The 21,278-nt window shown below is 45.5% G+C and overlaps 1 protein-coding gene across 2 annotated transcripts in view; it reads left to right on the top strand.

Moving 5' to 3' along the window:
- Nucleotides 1–2,788: 2,788 nt before the first annotated feature.
- Nucleotides 2,789–21,278, top strand: part of LOC138666951 (oocyte zinc finger protein XlCOF22-like) — a 95,035-nt gene continuing 76,545 nt past the window's right edge. Inside the window, exons 1-5 of one of the 2 annotated variants that reach the window (XM_069755155.1) lie at nt 2,789–2,846; nt 16,559–16,708; nt 16,838–17,017; nt 18,691–18,814; nt 18,898–18,995. In XM_069755155.1, the coding sequence (XP_069611256.1) occupies nt 2,820–2,846; nt 16,559–16,708; nt 16,838–17,017; nt 18,691–18,814; nt 18,898–18,995 (579 nt within the window). In that variant the 5' untranslated portion in view covers nt 2,789–2,819. The remainder of the gene's footprint in view (nt 2,847–16,558; nt 16,709–16,837; nt 17,018–18,690; nt 18,815–18,897; nt 18,996–21,278) is intronic. The other variant, XM_069755154.1, reaches the window with a different exon arrangement.

The raw sequence follows: 21,278 nt of genomic DNA, 5'->3' as shown, positions 1-21,278 counted from the left end.
GCTGATCACTCAGGCTACAGAACGGAGGAACCATTAGAATGAATTACACATACGGGAATTGGTGACAGGTGTGTAGTATATAATATAGTATATATCAGGATATGAGAAGAATAATTGCCCGATTTGAGATAAACAAACTAGGTGTTATTATAGTAGAAATTTATTAAAACTGTATTAGAAATAAAGGTGATAAAAAATATGACACATTTATGAATGTATTAGAAGTATGTTAAAAATATTAAAATAATTAAGATCCCCAATGAATAGACCAATAATATGATGACTATGATGAATATGACAATAAAATATAATAAATAATACAATTAATTATGGCAAAAAGGTGGTGACAAAACTACATCTGTGATTTCACTGAGTCCATGTGGAGTAAGGATTTTTTGTTTATAAATTCAAAAGATTTCTTTCCGATTTAGTTTAGTGCGATTCTGAACCTGTGGGGGAATCTCCTCTATGGGGAATATTTCCAGTTGTGTGTAATCTTTATTGTGTTTGATGGTGCAGTGGTGTGAAAGCCCATGATTGAGAAAACCCTATTGAATATTGGTGCAAGTTCAGCCTTTTGTGGAGCGGTTGGTTAATCCTTCCCACATATACATTCTGACATTAGCATATACCGTATTTTTCGGACTAAAAGACGCACTTTCCCCCCCCAAAAAAAGGGGGGAAAATGGGGGGTGCATCTAATAGTCGCAATGCAGTCTTACCGTGGCGGCAGAGGTGCGGTGGCAGAGGTCCGGTGGCAGAGGTGCGGTGTTGGGGGTGTGGCGGCAGAGGAGGCGCAGTAAGCGGGGTCCCTTTCCCCGGTATGGTGATGCAGCAGGCCCGGTATGCAGCAGAGCCGGGTGAATCCTCTTGTTATCGGTGGTGGCGGCCATTTTCCGGAGGCCGCGCGTGCGCAGATGGAGCGCTCTGCTTCCCGGGGCTTCAGGAAAATGGCCGCCGCGATCTCCATCTGCGCACGCGCGGCCTCCCGCGGCCATTTTCCTGAAGCCCCGGGAGCAGAGCGCTTCATCTGCACACGCGCAGCCTCAGGAAGATGGCCGCGCCTACCGATAACAATAGGATTCACCCGGCTCTGCTGCATACCGGGCCTGCTGCATCACCATACCGGGGAAAGGGACCCCGCTTACTGCGCCTCCTCTGCCGCCACACCCCCACCACCGCACCTCTGCCACCGGACCTCTGCCACCGCACCTCTGCCACCAAGGTAAGCCTGCATGGTAAGCCAGGGACCCCTCTCACGCCATACCTCTCACTGCACCTCCTGATCCCAGCACCTCCTGATCCCAGCACCTCCTGATCCCAGCACCTTCTCATCCCAGCACCTCCTGATCCCAGCACCTCCTGATCCCAGCACCTCCTGATCCCAGCACCTTCTCATCCCAGCACCTCCTGATCCCAGCACCTCCTGATCCCAGCACCTTCTCATCCCAGCACCTCCTGATCCCAGCACCTTCTCATCCCAGCACCTCCTCATCCCAGCACCTTCTCATCCCAGCACCTCCTCATCCCAGCATCACCCCACCTCTGCCGACACCTTGCCTCCTGTGACCTTGCTCTGCCACCGCCATCCCTCAGGTAAGATACTGTAAATTCGGACAATAAGACGGACCCCCATCTTATAAAAAATCTTTTTTTCTGCAATTTTCACCCCAAATTTGGGGTGCGTCTTATGGTCCGGTGCGTCTTATAGTCCGAAAAATACGGTAATTACGTATATAACATAACTGGTGGAACGTGACATGGGACTTTTGATAGGGAAAATGTCACCTGTAGAATGAAGGGTGAGTTCAGAGACATCATGGCAGATCGTGTGACAACATAGACAATTTTACATATCGCATGTAATGATTTTATTTGGAAGACACACCACTTTTAGCGAATCTTCCATCTTCTTTTTTATCTTTCTTGGTGCTAGGACATTTTTTAATGATGGAGCTCTATTCAAAATGTCAAAGGAGGATTGCTGGGTAATGTTTTTCCCACTCCAGCTGTCTGACATGCTCATGATGCTCCTGCAGAGTACGTGAGTAACTCAACATATCATCCAGGTAAACTCCCGCATATCTACCAACCAGTGAGAAAAACATATAATTTATGACATTTTCAAAGATTGATGGAGCATTGCTTAATCTGCGTGGCATCAGCAAATGTTCAATCTGCCCCTCAGGTGTATTGAATGCGGTCTTCCATCCGTCACCATGGCGTATACCTATAAGGCTTTATGCCCCTCTCATGTTGAGTCTGTAAAATCATTTATCTCCAGATAATTGGCTAAACAGGTCAGGTATAAGGGGTAAAGGATAGGGAAGGTGCACCGTGATTTTATTAATCTCTCTAAAATCCAAGCATGGACACCGCCCTCCATCCTTTTACCAAAAAACAAAACATGATGACTGGAGAGGTGCATGGCCGTATATGACCCTTAGCCGGACTCTGGAAGGGGTTAAATAAGTGAGATTTCGGCATTTTAGCTCCTGGTATGGAGTCGATAGCACAATCATATGCCGCCATATAGTAGCCGTCCGGTAACTGGTGATAATTCCCTCATGTGTGGGGTCTATTTGTCTCCAGGGAAATCACACGTTACATTCCACACATAACACTGTGTAGAAAAGGCGGCGCGGGGTAATTGTGCCAGTAGTGAGGGGGAATAATGGCGGAAACGTCACTGACTGAGGAGAAGTCTCCATGTAGGGTCTACACTGTGGATATCATACCCTGAGGCCCCTGATCATGTGACCCCTGACTCCTCCCCTCCTGTGACCTCATCACAGGTCCTGTGCACAGAGCAGCCATATATGTGGAGTGCGGCTCTGCAGGTGGAGGTATGTGGAGATTCCCCATAACTGGGGGGGGGGGACATTAACCCCTTCAGTACTGAGACTCTTCTGGTGTCTTTGTTGCCACTTTATAAGAATCACAACGTTTTTGTTCTGTTTCCTGTAATAGATACATACGACCCAACTATGGAAGACAGGAAGTGAGGGAACGGATTGTTCTCCTAGTACAGGGCCCCTTTCTTGGCCCCACACAGTGTAATGCCCCTTATGCAGTATTTATGATGCCCCCACACAGTATAATGTCTCCCTTATGCCCCTGTGAGCAGGTGACCGGGTACAACACGCCGACTAAGGGTATGTTTCCACGTGCAGGAAACGCTGCGTGTTTGACGCTGCATAGAGCCGCAGCGTCAGACACGCAGCGTCCAGATGTTACAGCATAGTGGAGGAGATTGAATGAAATCCCGTCTCCACTAGGCGTGGTAACACGCACGCGGCGGCCCTGCGACTCCGGACATGCGGCGCGTCTTTTAAGATCGCAGTATGTCCGTCTACCTTGCGGCAATGCTGCGTCGCCGCAAGGTATAGCACAGGGCCTTATGGTGGGGTGCAATGATCCCGGATGTGTGCTATGAACACATCCGGCATCATCGCGTCCCAGAAAGTGGGCGACGACACCGCCGGCCATCCTGATCGTGGAAACATACCCTAACACAAGGCGGAAGTAACTAATATAATTATTTATTTCCTGATAATGGGAATTGCGATCACTATGGCAACAGTGAATAATGCAAAACAGGGTGATTATGAGGTGAAATATCCAATATCAGATACACAATGAATTCTCCGCCTCACTCTCACTGTAATAGCAGCCTCTAACCACATGTTACTTTAGCTACTGACAAGGGTGATTTTCCTGACACATATAGTTGACAACGCTCTCTTCTGCGAACACCGGCCATAGTGGGGTATCCACCTTTTCCCATTAGGCCATAAGTCCTCCTAATAAAGTCTATCAAGGCTCGCTGGGCCGCCTTCACTTCAGTCATCTTTCATCTTGTCTGTTGTGCTACCCTGGACCAACACCTGTACTGAACATGGGGAAAGGGAAAAAGGAATTAATCAGTGCTGACCAGAGTATCACAGGGCCATGGGGGCCAGGTTCAATATGGCTGGAATCCACTTGTAAATGCAGGCATAGAAGAAAAAAACAGCACGAGGTGATTTTCATAAAAAAGCCAGATTTGTCTTTTTATTTAATCCATAGTTTGCAAAAAGTTAAAAACATACATGGCATTAAATATCAAGGGGCAAACATCCCCCACACGTCTAACGCATTTCAGACTTCATTTCCTTACTCATAGGCACAGATGCCTTGATATTTAATGTGATTTTTTAATGGAAATCACCTGGTGTGGTTTTTTCTTCTTTACCTGTACTGACGTCAGTGCTGGAAGCAATAGCACCTGTTACTCGCCCCTCCTGCTCTTCTCTGCAGGCCTGTACTACTGAGTGGAATCTCCTCACAGATCTTCAGTGCTTGACCAAAGATGGATGTGTCTTGTCCCAGAAGTAATAAGAGCTGTGACTCTGCTCTTGCCTGGCATAGTTTGCACTCTGGGTCTTGACCGGCACAGGTCAGGTTCTCAGGCCTTGACAGGCATAGTTTGGACTCCGGGTCTTGACCAGGGCAGGTCTGGTTCTCAGGTCTTGGCTGGTATAGTTTGGACTCCGGGTCTTGACCAAGGCAGGTGTGGTTCTCAGGTCTTGGCTGGCATAGTCTGGACTCCGGGTCTTGATCAGCGCAGGTGTGGTTCTCAGGCCTTGGCTGGCATAGTCTGGACTCTGTGACTCATCTGGTGCCGCCTGGGTTCTGCCACCATAACCAGCTGCCTCGGGAACTTTACCATGTCCTGGTACTTCAAATTGTTCCCTGGCACCCTGTTGTTTGGCTTGGTGCCAAATCTGTTCAGGTTGTAGGGCTATGACCTTCATAATAACAGGAAACTGTGTCATCACGGTCACCTGATCTGGTGTACCATCTAGACACTTTCTTCCTGAAACTTTCCCTTTTCCCATTGATTCCGCAGGGTCCCGTCTGGATGGCTGATGGCAGTTATTTTGTACAAATGCAGCACAGCCATGAGGATTCTTTCTTCTTATGACACACCATTTTACACCCCTTATGCAGTATATATGATGCCTCTCACATAGTATAAAGTTTCCACAGTACTGGCATCTCTCACACAAAAGATATTTCCACAGTTCTGCCATACCCCCACGTATGCAGGTGCATCTTGCAAAATTAGAATATCATCAAAAAGTTAATTTATTTCAATTCCTCAATACAAAAAGTGAAACTCATATTATATAGAGTCATATAGGATAATAAGGTATAATAAAATTGTTATGGACGTAACTTAACATTGTGCAGTGACTCTGCTTTCCATATAGTGACAGATATTTCTTGTTGCTAAAACTGTGATTTTTTTTTCAATTTGAAACTTTTTTTTAAACCCCTCTGATTAGTGCGATCATGCAACATACAAGCCTCTGATTGCTCCGGTGATGCCCTGTACTACTGTAAGTGTCGTGTATCATCACTGCTGTCAGTATAATACTAATGGCCCCATACACATGAGATAAGTGTTGGCTGAATGGTCATTTGGCAGACGGCCATCTCTTCCGACTCCCCCATACACACAAATATTTCAGCTTTCCTGTGGTCTGTATGAGAGAGTCGCCCCCAGACTCCTCTAGCGGAGGATTATCTACAGGAAGAACAAATGGATTAGCCTCTGAAATTCAGGATGTCAGATGCTTCTCTGCGCTGACATCATCTGTCGTGAGGCCCCCAAATACATTATATAGTCGCCCGAAGCCCCCAAAATCAGTGCTTTCATGTAACTTTAGTCTAATGTGTAAGATGGCTGCCGGACTAGTCCTTGAGGAGATATATGTGTCATTGCGGCTATTAGCTGCTATGATGTGAGCTCAGAAGAATGCTCTAGCACATATACAGGTCCTTCTCAAAAAATTAGCATATAGTGTTAAATTTCATTATTTACCATAATGTAATGATTACAATTAAACTTTCATATATTATAGATTCATTATCCACCAACTGAAATTTGTCAGGTCTTTTATTGTTTTAATACTGATGATTTTGGCATACAACTCCTGATAACCCAAAAAACCTGTCTCAATAAATTAGCATATCAAGAAAAGGTTCTCTAAACGACCTATTACCCTAATCTTCTGAATCAACTAATTAACTCTAAACACATGCAAAAGATACCTGAGGCTTTTATAAACTCCCTGCCTGGTTCATTACTCAAAACCCCCATCATGGGTAAGACTAGCGACCTGACGGATGTCAAGAAGGCCATCATTGACACCCTCAAGCAAGAGGGTAAGACCCAGAAAGAAATTTCTCAACAAATAGGCTGTGCCCAGAGTGCTGTATCAAGGCACCTCAATGGTAAGTCTGTTGGAAGGAAACAATGTGGCAGAAAACGCTGTACAACGAGAAGAGGAGACCAGACCCTGAGGAAGATTGTGGAGAAGGACCGATTCCAGACCTTGGGGAACCTGAGGAAGCAGTGGACTGAGTCTGGTGTGGAAACATCCAGTGCCACCGTGCACAGGCGTGTGCAGGAAATGGGCTACAGGTGCCGCATTCCCCAGGTAAAGCCACTTTTGAGCTACAGAGAAGCAGCACTGGACTGTTGCTAAGTGGTCCCAAGTACTTTTTTCTGATGAAAGCAAATTTTGCATGTCATTCAGAAATCAAGGTGCCAGAGTCTGGAGGAAGACTGGGGAGAAGGAAATGCCAAAATGCCTGAAGTCCAGTGTCAAGTACCCACAGTCAGTGATGGTGTGGGGTGCCATGTCAGCTGCTGGTGTTGGTCCACTGTGTTTCATCAAGGGCAGGGTCAATGCAGCTAGCTATCAGGAGATTTTGGAGCACTTCATGCTTCCATCGGCTGAAATGCTTTATGGAGATGAAGATTTCATTTTTCAGCACGACCTGGCACCTGCTCACAGTGCCAAAACCACTGGTAAATGGTTTACTGACCATGGTATTACTGTGCTCAATTGGCCTGCCAACTCTCCTGACCTGAACCCCATAGAGAATCTGTGGGATATTGTGAAGAGAAAGTTGAGAGACGCAAGACCCAACACTCTGGATGAGCTTAAGGCCGCTATTGAAGCATCCTGGGCCTCCATAACATCTCAGCAGTGTCACAGGCTGATTGCCTCCATGCCACGCCGCATTGAAGCAGTCATTTCTGCCAAAGGATTCCTGACCAAGTGTTGAGTGCATAACTGAACATTATTATTTGATGGTTTTTTTGTTTGTTATTAAAAAACACTTTTATTTGATTGGATGGGTGAAATATGCTAATTTATTGAGACAGGTTTTTTGGGTTATCAGGAGTTGTATGCCAAAATCATCAGTATTAAAACAATAAAAGACCTGACAAATTTCAGTTGGTGGATAATGAATCTATAATATATGAAAGTTTAATTGTAATCATTACATTATGGTAAATAATGAAATTTAACACTATATGCTAATTTTTTGAGAAGGACCTGTAGTGCTGAGAGAGTTATTAAGCCATTCCAGGGCTGGGTTTTACGAGCTGTCATAAGAGACTGCTCGCATATCCCAACCCCAGGGGCATGATTTGGCAGATAAAATGGAGGCCGAGTCTCTCATTCAGTGTCTGGAGCTGGATGTGTGGATCTCCTGTGTGTTGGTCTGTGCTAAAGAATCGGACACTATCCTGAGCGGGCGGACCCGCTGTATGTTGTATGGAATTTTTATTCTATGTTTTCACTTTGTGCCGTAAAAGGCTGTTCTTTTGTTTTACTATGCTGAACGGTTTATGAAGTTTAAATAAACTTGCCTTGACATTGCAGCAATACCACTGTCTGTACAATGAACAAAGGAAAGGGTAGCATGCATACTAAAGGAATCACCACAGAGATTTATCAAAGTATAACAATTTTATTAAACCACACTTTTAGAACACTACACAAAGCAGTTAAAAACAATTAAAATTGCAAAAACATAGCAAAAAGGTATGAAGACCAGACCTATAATAAGGTCAAACCTCAGTGCCACCCTGAAAACTACCTAAGGAATCCAAATATAAGGGGTTTTTAGGAAACCCAAATACCCCAAATAAGAAACCCTCGTGGCTAAGGATTTGCCAAACAATAGGGTGCCCTATACTATCTGACGAAATGTACCAGGTCTCCAAGGTAGCATTCCCATGTGGTGGATCAGGGCAATAGAAGATGGTAAAAATGAGAAGGTGGCACCGGGCACAGGTGCCCAACGCGTATCGCCAGTAAACTGGCTTCCTCAGGGGCAATATCAGTAGTGAGTAGTCTCCATCTGAAGTAGTTAAATACCTTTCAGATAATTAGCAGAGTAGAGTCAGCTGGAGACAGGAGGTGTCCGGACAGAGTCCGGATAGTAAACAAGCATCAGGGGACCGGAAGTGGCCTACAACGCCCGTGGCTGCGCGGTGAGAGGAAAGAGGCCGGGGCTCCTGTTCCGGAGCGCCCACCCGGGTGCGAGTGCGCACGCGCCAAGTCGGCGCATGTGCAATGCATCCGCAGCAGACGCAACACAGACAGGAAGCGCCCGACCCAGTGTCCAACACACCAGCGCCTGCGCAGTGAGGTGCATGAAGTCTAAGTCCCTTGTCCCAAGATATCCGCCCAAGGCCCAGCGCGCACGCGCAAACCAGCACACTAGCAGTGGGCCGAGGACGGACAATGAGGAGATAGAGGAACCAATAGGATGGTGGCACCTAGTACCAATCACAATGGGCACACGTGCAGTACATCCAAAGCGGGCGCAACACAGACCGGAAGCGCCCGACCCAGAACCCAGCATACCGGCGCCTGCGTAATAAGGCGCGTGAAGTAAAGGTCCTCTGTCCCAAGATGGCTGCCCCGGGCCCAGCGCGCATGCGCAAACCAGCGCACGCGCAGTGGGCCGAGGATGGACACCGAAGAGACAGAGGAACTCCTAAGATGACAATACTTAGTACCTATCACAATGTGCCAGGTACGGTTACAGTGAGACAGGGGGACAAAAGGAGAGAGAAATCTCCTAGGCAGCGGGAAAATATGAAGGTGGACAACCTATAACCACCACACGGATACTAACATATCAGGGTGCCCAAAATATACCAGGGAACAAAATAATGCATATAAGTACATGTACGTGGTACCATAGGTTAAGACATGACGAGACTGCATACGCAGAAATGAATACCCAAGCCTGGCACAATACATAAGGTCACATAGCATAGTATGGAAAGTGATGCAGATATTAGAATAAACAATTAGTTTCAGATATTTAAGAAAAACATGGTTTTCAACGGATAGGTTCATCCGTATTAAGTGACCAGAGCAGAATAATACTCGAGACCTGGAAGAGGAAAGAGTCACATAGGCAAAATACGCACCCACACTTTATCATTATTTCACAAACACTACATATTTTAAAGTTGTTTGTAATAGCCAGTAAAAAGCAATTCCTCATTTAGTCCATGTGGAGTAAGAGTATTCAAATTGTGGATCCACTTTGATTCGCATCTTAGCAGTCTCCTGACCACATCGCCACCACGGATATTTTGTGAGATTCCCTCAAGTCTCATAACCCTTAGTCCCCTAGTCCATCCACTGTGAAAGTCCAAGAAGTGAGTAGCAACAGATGAAATGCCCCTTCCCCTTTCACGATCCCTAAATGCCGTGGAGATATTAGACAAGTGTTGCTGTGTTCTTCTTCGCAATTCCTGCGTGGTCTGTCCCACGTAGACTTTCGGGCAGTCGCAGATTAGAGCATAAACAAGTGAACAAGTCTTGCAGCTGAAGAAGGCTTTTTTCGGAGTAATCTGAAAGGGAGAGACAGTGAGCGAAAGGCCATCCTGCGCCACCATGTACTGGCAAACATTACAACCGCCACATGGAAAGGTTCCAAAAGTCCTGATTCCCCTATTTAATCTAGATGTAGGGCGTGTAAAATGACTGTGGCAAAGCATAGCCTTCAGATTCTTTGCCCGTCGGGCTATCAATTTAGGGGTGACCGAGATAAGCGGTGTTAATCTGGGTTCACTCAATAGAGTGCCCCAACTGCGATCAAGGATCTTATAGATGTCCTGCCACTGGTTGTTAAAGGTAGTCACAATACCAAGTGGTGTATCCAACTCACGTGTCTGTCTCTGAAGTAAATCCGAGCGCGGGCTAGTCCTGGCCCTCTGATACGCAGAATAGATTATCTTCTTAGGGTAACCACTGTTGTGAATTCTGTGGCAGAGTTCACTCCTGTGGTCACAAGTGGTACTTCGGCTGATTCTCTCTGGGAGCTTCCGTTTGTGGAGGAAAGTGGTACTGCAGCTTCTGAGTTTCCTCCCTCAGGTGATCTGGTGAGGTCGTTAGCTGCTTCTCTACTTAACTCCACCTAATGCTTTGATCCATGCTTCCTGTCAATGTTCCAGTGTTGGACTTGTGTTTCTCTGGATCATTCCTGTGGCCTGCTGCTCTGCATAGCTAAGTGCTTCTTTGCTATTTGTTGCTATTTTTTCTGTCCAGCTTGTCTATTTGTTTTGCTGGAAGCTCTGGGACGCAAAGGGTGTACCTCCGTGCCGTTAGTTCGGTACGGAGGGTCTTTTTGCCCCCTTTGCGTGGTTTTCTTTAGGGTTTTGTGTAGACCGCAAAGTTATCTTTCCTGTCCTCGTTCTGTCTAGAATATCGGGCCTCACTTTGCTGAATCTATTTCATCCCTACGTTTGTCTTTTCATCTTACTCACAGTCATTATATGTGGGGGGCTGCCTTTTCCTTTGGGGTATTTCTCTGAGGCAAGGTAGGCTTATTTTTCTATCTTCAGGCTAGTTAGTTTCTCAGGCTGTGCCGAGTTGCATAGGGAGCGTTAGGCGCAATCCACGGCTGCCTCTAGTTGTGATTGGAGAGGATCAGCAATTGCGGTCTACAGAGTTCCCACGTCTCAGAGCTCGTTCTATTATTTTGGGTTATTGTCAGATCACTGTATGTGCTCTGACCGCTATGTCCATTGTGATACTGAATTGCCTATCATAACAGTACAGGAAGCCAAAAGTACTAATGATTCTCAATAGAGGGAAAAAAGAAATTCTGAGACCATTTTTTTTTCCTTTGCACTGTGATTTGTCTTTTTTTCCCCCTAGATATTTGGGTGGTTCAGGACACAGGTGTTACAATGGACATTAAAGGTCTGTCTTCATGTGTAGATCAGCTCACGGCAAGAGTTCAAGATATTCAAAATTTTGTGGTTCAGAATTCTTTGTTAGAACCGAGAATTCCTATTCCAGATTTGTTTTTTGGAGATAGAACTAAATTTCTGAGTTTCAAGAATAATTGTAAACTGTTTCTGGCTTTGAAACCTCGCTCCTCTGGTGACCCAGCGCAACAGGTTAGGATCGTCATTTCTTTTTTGCGTGGCGACCCTCAGGACTGGGCATTTTCTCTTGCGTGAGGAGATCCTGCATTAAGTAATATCGATGCGTTTTTCCTGGCGCTTGGATTGCTGTACGATGAGCCTAATTCAGTAGATCAGGCAGAAAAAAATTTGCTGGCTCTTTGTCAGGCTCAGGATGAGATAGAGCTATATTGCCAGAAATTTAGAAAATGGTCCGTGCTCACTCAATGGAATGAATCTGCGCTTGCAGCCATTTTCAGAAAGGGTCTCTCTGAAGCCATTAAGGATGTCATGGTGGGATTTCCTATGCCCGCTGGTTTGAATGAGTCTATGTCTTTGGCCATTCAGATCGGTCGACGCTTGCGTGAGCGTAAATCTGTGCACCATTTGGCGGTATTACCTGAGATTAAACCTGATCCTATGCAGTGCGATAGGACTATGACCAGAGTTGAACGGCAAGAACACAGACGTCTGAATGGGCTGTGTTTCTACTGTGGTGATTCCACTCATGCTATCTCTGATTGTCCTAAGCGCACTAAGCGGTTCGCTAGGTCTGCCACCATTGGTACGGTACAGTCAAAATTTCTTCTGTCCGTTACCTTGATATGCTCCTTGTCGTCGTATTCTGTCATGGCGTTTGTGGATTCAGGCGCTGCCCTGAATTTGATGGACTTGGATTATGCTAAACGTTGTGGGTTTTTCTTGGAGCCCTTGCAGTGTCCTATTCCATTGAGAGGAATTGATGCTACACCTTTGGCCAAGAATAAGCCTCAATACTGGACCCAGCTGACCATGTGCATGGCTCCTGCACATCAGGAGGTTATTCGCTTTCTGGTGTTGCATAATCTGCATGATGTGGTCGTGTTGGGGTTGCCATGGCTACAAGCCCATAATCCAGTGTTGGATTGGAATTCCATGTTGGTGTCCAGCTGGGGTTGTCTGGGGGTACATGGTGATGTTCCATTTCTGTCAATTTCGTCATCCACCCCTTCTGAGGTTCCAGAGTTCTTGTCTGATTACCGGGATGTATTTGATGAGCCCAAGTCCGATGCCCTACCTCCGCATAGGGATTGTGATTGTGCTATCAATTTGATTCCTGGTAGTAAATTCCCAAAAGGTCGACTGTTTAATTTATCCGTGCCTGAGCACACCGCTATGCGCAGTTATGTGAAGGAATCCCTGGAGAAGGGGCATATTCGCCCATCATCGTCGCCATTAGGAGCAGGGTTCTTTTTTGTAGCCAAGAAGGATGGTTCGCTGAGACCGTGTATAGATTACCGCCTTCTTAATAAGATCACTGTTAAATTTCAGTACCCCTTGCCATTGTTATCTGATTTGTTTGCTCGGATTAAGGGGGCTAGTTGGTTCACTAAGATAGATCTTCGTGGTGCGTATAATCTGGTGAGAATCAGGCAAGGCGATGAATGGAAAACTGCATTTAATACGCCCGAGGGTCATTTTGAGTATCTAGTGATGCCGTTCGGACTTGCCAATGCTCCATCAGTGTTTCAATCCTTTATGCATGACATCTTCCGTGAGTACCTGGATAAATTCCTGATTGTGAAGGCGGATGCTATGTCTAGGAGTTTTGTGCCCGACTCTCCGGGTTTATCTGAGCCGGTGGGTATCCTCAAGGAAGGAGTAATTGTGTCTGCCATCTCCCCTGATTTGCGGCGTGTGCTGCAAAAATTTCAGGCTAATAAACCTGATCGTTGCCCAGCGGAGAAACTGTTTGTCCCTGATAGGTGGACGAATAGAGTTATCTCTGAACTTCATTGTTCGGTGTTGGCTGGTCATCCTGGAATCTGTGGTACCAGAGAGTTAGTGGGTAGATCCTTTTGGTGGCCGTCTCTGTCGCAGGATGTGCGTACTTTTGTGCAGTCCTGTGGGATTTGTGCTCGGGCTAAGCCCTGCTGTTCTCGTGCCAGTGGGTTGCTTTTGCCCTTGCCGGTCCCGAAGAGGCCTTGGACACATATCTCTATGGATTTTATTTCTGACCTTCCCGTTTCTCAAAAGATGTCAGTCATTTGGGTGGTCTGTGATCGCTTTTCTAAGATGGTCCATCTGGTACCCTTGTCTAAATTGCCTTCCTCCTCTGATTTGGTGCCTTTGTTCTTCCAGCATGTGGTTCGTTTGCATGGCATTCCAGAGAACATTGTTTCTGACAGAGGTTCCCAGTTTGTTTCGAGGTTTTGGCGAGCCTTTTGTGGTAGGATGGGCATTGACTTGTCTTTTTCCTTGGCTTTCCATCCTCAGACTAATGGCCAGACCGAACAAACCAATCAGACCTTGGAGACATATCTGAGATGCTTTGTTTCTGCTGATCAGGATGACTGGGTGTCCTTTTTGCCTTTGGCTGAGTTCGCCCTTAATAATCGGGCCAGCTCAGCTACCTTGGTTTCGCCGTTTTTCTGCAATTCTGGGTTCCATCCTCGTTTCTCTTCAGGACAGGTTGAGTCTTCGGACTGTCCTGGTGTGGATACTGTGGTGGACAGGTTGCAGCAGATTTGGACTCAGGTAGTGGACAATTTGACCTTGTCCCAGGAGAAGGCTCAACTTTTCGCTAATCACAGACGCCGTGTGGGTCCCCGACTTCGTGTTGGGGATCTGGTTTGGTTATCTTCTCGTCATATTCCTATGAAGGTTTCCTCTCCTAAGTTTAAACCTCGTTTTATTGGTCCGTATAGGATTTCTGAGGTTCTTAATCCTGTGTCTTTTCGTCTGACCCTCGCAGATTCTTTTTCCATACATAACGTATTCCATAGGTCATTGTTGCGGAGATACGTGGCACCTATGGTTCCATCTGTTGAGCCTCCTGCCCCGGTTTTGGTGGAGGGGGAATTGGAGTATTTTGTGGAGAAGATTTTGGATTCTCGTGTTTCAAGACGGAAACTCCAGTATCTGGTTAAATGGAGGGGTTATGCTCAGGAAGATAATTCCTGGGTTTTTGCCTCTGATGTCCATGCTCCCGATCTTGTTCGTGCCTTTCATGTGGCTCATCCTGGTCGGCCTGGGGGCTCTGGTGAGGGTTCGGTGACCCCTCCTCAAGGGGGGGTACTGTTGTGAATTCTGTGGCAGAGTTCACTCCTGTGGTCACAAGTGGTACTTCGGCTGATTCTCTCTGGGAGCTTCCGTTTGTGGAGGAAAGTGGTACTGCAGCTTCTGAGTTTCCTCCCTCAGGTGATCTGGTGAGGTCGTTAGCTGCTTCTCTACTTAACTCCACCTAATGCTTTGATCCATGCTTCCTGTCAATGTTCCAGTGTTGGACTTGTGTTTCTCTGGATCATTCCTGTGGCCTGCTGCTCTGCATAGCTAAGTGCTTCTTTGCTATTTGTTGCTATTTTTTCTGTCCAGCTTGTCTATTTGTTTTGCTGGAAGCTCTGGGACGCAAAGGGTGTACCTCCGTGCCGTTAGTTCGGTACGGAGGGTCTTTTTGCCCTCTTTGCGTGGTTTTCTTTAGGGTTTTGTGTAGACCGCAAAGTTATCTTTCCTATCCTATATTCTTTCTGTCTAGAATATCGGGCCTCACTTTGCTGAATCTATTTCATCCCTACGTTTGTCTTTTCATCTTACTCACAGTCATTATATGTGGGGGGCTGCCTTTTCCTTTGGGGTATTTCTCTGAGGCAAGGTAGGCTTATTTTTCTATCTTCAGGCTAGTTAGTTTCTCAGGCTGTGCCGAGTTGCATAGGGAGCGTTAGGCGCAATCCACGGCTGCCTCTAGTTGTGTTTGGAGAGGATCAGGAATTGCGGTCTACAGAGTTCCCACGTCTCAGAGCTCGTTCTATTATTTTGGGTTATTGTCAGATCACTGTATGTGCTCTGACCGCTATGTCCATTGTGATACTGAATTGCCTATCATAACAAACCACGATGTCTGAAGCGATCTGTAAGTGTCCTCGCTTCATGCTGGAAGTCAGACGTCAAACTGCAATTTCTCTTCAAGCGCAGGAATTGGCCGGTTGGAATGCCATTCTTGAGGTGCCTAGGATGAAAACTTGAATAGTGTAACAAACTATTCATCGCCGTCGGCTTACGGTATAATGTAGTGACAACATTAGAGCCCGCCAAGCTTACTTTAAGGTCCAGAAATTCCACACAAGTATGTGATATATGCGATGTAAGCCTAATATTAAAGGGATTATCGTTCAGATCAGCGATGAACTGGTTACAATCCTCTTCGGTGCCTGTCCAAAACATCACAATGTCGTCGATAAATTGAAGCCATTTAAGGCACCTTTTCCTGTCTGTGCTGACAGTTAAAAGGTAACTTATTGGACGCTACCTCTGGCTGGCCTAATAGACCTTCGTACATTGCAGGCCCAGACACCAGTATTAGGCATGTAAGTATTGTAATAACCAGGCCGCCCCATACTATCGAGTGCTTGGGGAGAAGGGCATTCAGCAGGACTCTGTCACACCTTCTTAGATGCCATGTTTGCTTTTCAGAGCAGCAAGTGGTTAAACTGTTAGGGTTTTTGTTGGAGGGTCATCTATGCTGTCCCTGTGGTGTACATCTATGTTCTGGTGCTCAAAATAGTTAATTTGTAGAAAAATGTTTCACTTGTTAAAAAATAATAAAATGTGTCTCCTGCTTTTTTTATATTTTTTTATTTTTACAAGAATTGTTGAAGCCAATCTTCTTTTGAAACATTTTAATATCTGATTTTTCTGGTGTTTTTCTGGTAATATAGGAAAGCCTAAGGCCAGAAATAAACCCCATAAAGCATTGTACATGGAGATTTTGGGATCAGATCATTTCTGTCCGCGGTGTTTGAGGAAACAAAAAAGCTTTTTTAAAAAGTCTCAAACTTCTGTGTGTGAATCAGGCCTGAGATACAGTGCAGGGAAGACGGGAAACTTTCATATAGACGGCCGGTGGTGATGGAGTCAGTGACGGACTCTGGACGAATCTGTTCCTAGAGCCGTAGTAGAAGATGAAGATGTTGTCCTCATCATGAAGTAGTTATTTCTCCTGTCACGTGTAATGAATATCTCCTGCAGTATTGCTAATGCCGATTCCAGTGTTGGTAAATGAGACGAGAATTAGCGTTATGGAAGATGAGTCTATGAGAAACGTATTCAGCTGCCGACTCCGAGGAAGAAACTGCTTGTTGTCTGTGGCCTAAATATATAGGTTTTATTAGTGGATGTAAAGAAGGAAACTAAACACTGTAAAATAATAAATCTCCTCGTGTTTCCCTTATTATCTCCAGTAATTGTATTATTACACAGGATTTTTATGATGTTACATCGGCTCATCTCCTTCTCATTCAGGTCTCTACAATATCTGATCGTCTCAGTGAAGATCTTCTATATAAGAGAATTTTCCTAATTTATTCATCAAGGATTGATATGGATAGACACAAGATGGTGGAGAGGATCTTTCACCTCACCCTAGAGATCCTCTTCCGTCTTACTGGAGAGGTGAGAGATTCTGATGACGTCACATTACATCATTCTTATCTGTGGGAATAACAGATGGACAGAACTGGAGAGGTGAGGACTCTGGAAATGTCTGTAGTGAGATTCATTATTGTGTCTCTCCATAACCAGGATTACACTGTCGTGAAGAAGACCTCTAGTGAGTGCTGTCAGGACCCTGTGTCTGAGGGATGGGGAAGACCCCTGAGCCCAATCTTTAGGCCTCCACCTCACCCCCTGATGCATGAGGAAATCAATGACCAGAGGATCCTAGAACTCATCTACAAGATGATTGAGCTGCTGACTGGAGAGGTGACACTGCTGGGACATTATACAGTAATGTTATGAAGAGATTGGGGGGATGATGGTATCATTGTACAGTTAAGTCCATATATATTTTGACAGAGACTACATTTTTCTAATTTTGGTTATAGACATTACCACATTGAATTTTAAACAAAACAATTCAGAAGCAGTTGGAGTTCAGACTTTCAGCTTTCATTTGAGGGTACCCACATTAAAATTGTACGAAGGGTTTAGGAGTTTCAGCTCCTTAACATGTGCCACCCTGTTTTTAAAGGGACCAAAAGTAATTGAACAGATTAAACTATTTTAAATAAAATGTTCATTTCTAGTACTTGGTTGAAAACCCTTTAATGGCAATGACTGCCTGAAGTCTTGAACTCATGGACATCACCAGATGCTGTGTTTCCTCCTTATTGATGCTCTGCCAGGCCTTCACTGCAGTGGTTTCTAGTTGCTGTTTGTTTGTGGCACTTTCTGTCTGAAGTTTAGTCTTTAACAAGTGAAATGCGTGCTCAATTGGGTTGAGATCAGGTGACTGACTTAGCCATTCAAGAATATTCCACTTCTTTGCTTTAATAAACTCCTGGGTTGCTTTGGCTTTATGTTTTGGGTCATTGTCCATCTGTAGTATGAAACGACGACCAATCAGTTTGGCTGCATTTGGCTGGATCTGAGCACACAGTATGTCTCTGAATAGCTCAGAATTCATTTGGCTGCTTCTGTCCTGTGTCACATAATCAATAAACACTAGTGACCCAGTGCCACTGGCAGCCATGCATGCCCAAGCCATCACACTGCCTCCGCCGTGTTTTACAGATGATGTGGTATGCTTTGGATCATGAGCTGTACCACGCCTTCACCATAGTTTTCTTTTTCCATCATTCTGGTAGAGGTTGATCTTAGTTTCATCTGTACAAAGAATGTTCTTCCAGAACTGTGCTGGCTTTTTTAGATGTTTTTTAGCAAAGTCCAGTCTAGCCTATTTATTCTTGAGGCTTATGAGTAGCTTGCACCGTGCAGTGAACCCTCTGTATTTACTTTCATGCAGTCGTCTCTTTATGGTAGATTTGGATATTGATACACCTATCTCCTGGAGAGTGTTGTTCACTTGGTTGGCTGTTGTGAAGGGGTTTCTCTTCACCATGGAGATTATTCTGCGATCATCCACCACTGTTGTCTTCCGTGGACGCCCAGGTCTTTTTGCATTGATGAGTTCTCCAGTGCTTTCTTTCTCAGGTTGTACTAAACTGTAGATTTTGACACTCCTAATATTGTAGCAATTTCTCAGATGGGTTTTTTCTATTTTCGCAGCTCAAGGATTACTTGTTTCACCTGCATGGAGAGCTCCTTTGACCGCTTGTTTACTTCACAGCAAAAACCTATGCAAGCACCACACCTCAAATCAACTCCAGGCCTTTTATCTGCTTAATTGAGAATGACATAACGAAGGGATTGCCCACTCCTGTCCATGAAATAGCCTTGGAGTCAATTGTCCAATTACTTTTGGTCCCTTTAAAAACCCAATTTTAATGTGGTTACCCTCAAATGAAAGCTGAAAGTCTGAATTTCAACTGCATCTGAATTGTTTTGTTTAAAATTCATTGTGGTAATGTCTATAACCAAAATTAGAAAAATGTTGCCTCTCTCCGAATATATATTGACTTAACTGTATGTGTCAGATTTCTATAAGGTGTCGGGATGTCGCCGTCTATTTCTCCATGGAGGAGTGGGAGTATTTAGAAGGACACAAAGATCTGTATAAGGACGTTGTGATGGAGGATCCCCAGCACCTCACATCACCAGGTAATAGACAGAACTAAATACATATGGCCTATAATTATCTGTATGTAAAGAATGAATTCAGTCCCTGTATGTGTTTCCTCCAGATCTTTCCATTAAGAGGACAACACCAGAGAGATGTCCCCATCCTCTTCTTCCACAGGACTGTAAACAAGAAAATCCCAATGTTCCTCAGGATCATCAGGTAGATGGAGAGAAGGTGTCAGGAGATCTCCCCTATGATGTGTAGACGGCTGTGAAGGTCTTGTGTCCATTCTTGTTTTATCCACCAGTATTTACATGTTTTATACTTAGATTCATAGTTTCAGATATATTCCATTGCTCCTCGGGTTTCCATGTGTGAATTAGAAGAAGGATGATCCCTCTACACTGACATCCACTCAAATATTTGTAGACAGTTATTAAGTCTCCTCTTAGCCTTCTTTTCTCTGACGCCCATGACGGCACCATGGAGAGAGGGGATCCGCCCACCAAGGACAGGAAACCTACAGATAAAAAGGCGGTACCTCTCTCCCGCATCAGTTGGTTTCCTGTCCTTGATGGGAGACCTACATACTTACCGACAGAAGACGAATGTCGTGGGATTCCGGGGCCATTCAGTCTGACTCAAGCAGCGGGGGTCCCCCTGCCTCGGCTGGTGTGGTGACCCGAGGAGCCACCGCTGGGGCTAGTGGGCCTCTAGGGTGTGCGGGGGAGGTGGCATGGAGTTCGCGGCCACCTCCCTAGGTAAGATCCACTTCAGCAGCAACAGCATCCAGGGTGGTGCCTCTGTGGATGAGGAGAGGGGCGCGGCTCTCCCCCCGGAGCGTCAGTCTGCTCGTTGGAAAATCCAGGGGTTCTGGTGTGCAGCGTCCCGGGCATGATGTGCGGCATCATTTTGGAGGGCGGGACCGGTCTGCGCATACGCAGGATTTGGTCGCGTTTCTCACGCGAATACGGGCCATTGCACATGCGCAGGTTTGGCGGAGCCTCAGAGCTGAGCAGCGTTACTGTGCAGAAGCAGGTTTAAATAGACGGCGGGAATCACCGCCGCATAAAAGAGGAGAAGTAGCCCAGGCAGGCGCTTCTGTGAGCTCAACCAGATAACATGAGCGACCTAGAGGCATCACCCCTATCAAAATCACGACCACCACCAGCGCCGGCGCATCAGCAGCAGCAGCAACAAAACTGACGGCCACAAAAAGGACACCAAGATGTCACCGGTATAGGACGCCAAAGGTCCCTGCATAACAAGGAGTCCAGTACGGCGTCCGGCACAAGGATGACAGATGCAGAGCATCCCCAACCGGTATTTATGGGTCTGCAAGGTGGTAAGTGATCTCCGTGAAAGTCTGTGACAGTAAGGGCATATTTGTCTTTTCTTTCTTTAGGGGAAGAAAAGCTTAGGCAAATCTAAGCATAGGATTAGCGCCCTTTGTAGAGAGGACCTTCCAACTACCTGGGAAAAAAGGCTTTGTAGCATGTGTATACAGCAGACAGTATCCGAAGGGCTTCCCGGGTTCGCAGACGACCTCAAAACCCTGATAAAAAATCAGGTGGAAGACACCTTTTTTTTTTTTTGAATCAGATATTTTTTATTAAACAATAAAGATGGTACATAAAAAATGCCTTGCTGTCAGCAATATACAAATGTATTTTACTTTTTTAGGAAACTTATTTAATCCCAAACCGAACTCCCACCCCCCTTCCCCCCACCCTTTAGAGACCTGTCAAGAACCGCCCCACTTTACTACATCATACACAAATGTACAAGAAAAAGGAAGATGACTTGTCAATAATGCTCCCAAGGGGGCAAAAGGCCCAAAAAACAGAAACAAAGTCATTTAAATCACATTGATTCAAGCCACGGATTCCACAACCTGTCAAAGAGGTCCATCTTGTTTCTCTTAGAGTAGATACTCCTCTCCAAAGTAATAATATGATCCACTTGCATCATAAAGTGTCTTCTTGTTGGTGGCTCTTCCCTAATCCAGAACTTGGCGATCAAATTTCGCGCAATAAATAACAGTCTAGCAATAACCATTTTGTACAACTTATCAGCTATAATCTCCTCTACGTAGCCCAAAACACATACCAAAGGATCCCGCGGCACAGAGCAATTATATGCCAGTCCCACTTTATTCAGCACCACCACCCAGAAGGAGGACAACCTGGGGCACTGCCACAACATATGGAGGATACCCGCCTCAGACTGCGAGCATCTAGGGCATTCTGAATTAGGTCTCAACCCGGCTTTGAATAACATGTCCTGAGTTCTATAAGCCCTATGAATAACAAATAATTGTGACAACCTCCCAGGCTCGCTCATTTATATCTTAGGCACATAATCTAGTATTGATTCACAATGGTCATTATCAATCGCCCCCAGGTCAACCTCCCATTTCGCCCTGGCTCTAATAGGGTTCTCCTCCAAAAACGAGAATAGAAGAAATTCATATATTCCTGAGATCACCCCCTTCGTGCCTCC

Source organism: Ranitomeya imitator, chromosome 2, assembly GCF_032444005.1.
Source record: "Ranitomeya imitator isolate aRanImi1 chromosome 2, aRanImi1.pri, whole genome shotgun sequence".
NCBI lineage: Eukaryota > Metazoa > Chordata > Amphibia > Anura > Dendrobatidae > Ranitomeya > Ranitomeya imitator.
Note: the sequence above shows the minus strand (reverse complement) of the source record. Positions and strands in the feature narration are given on the sequence as shown.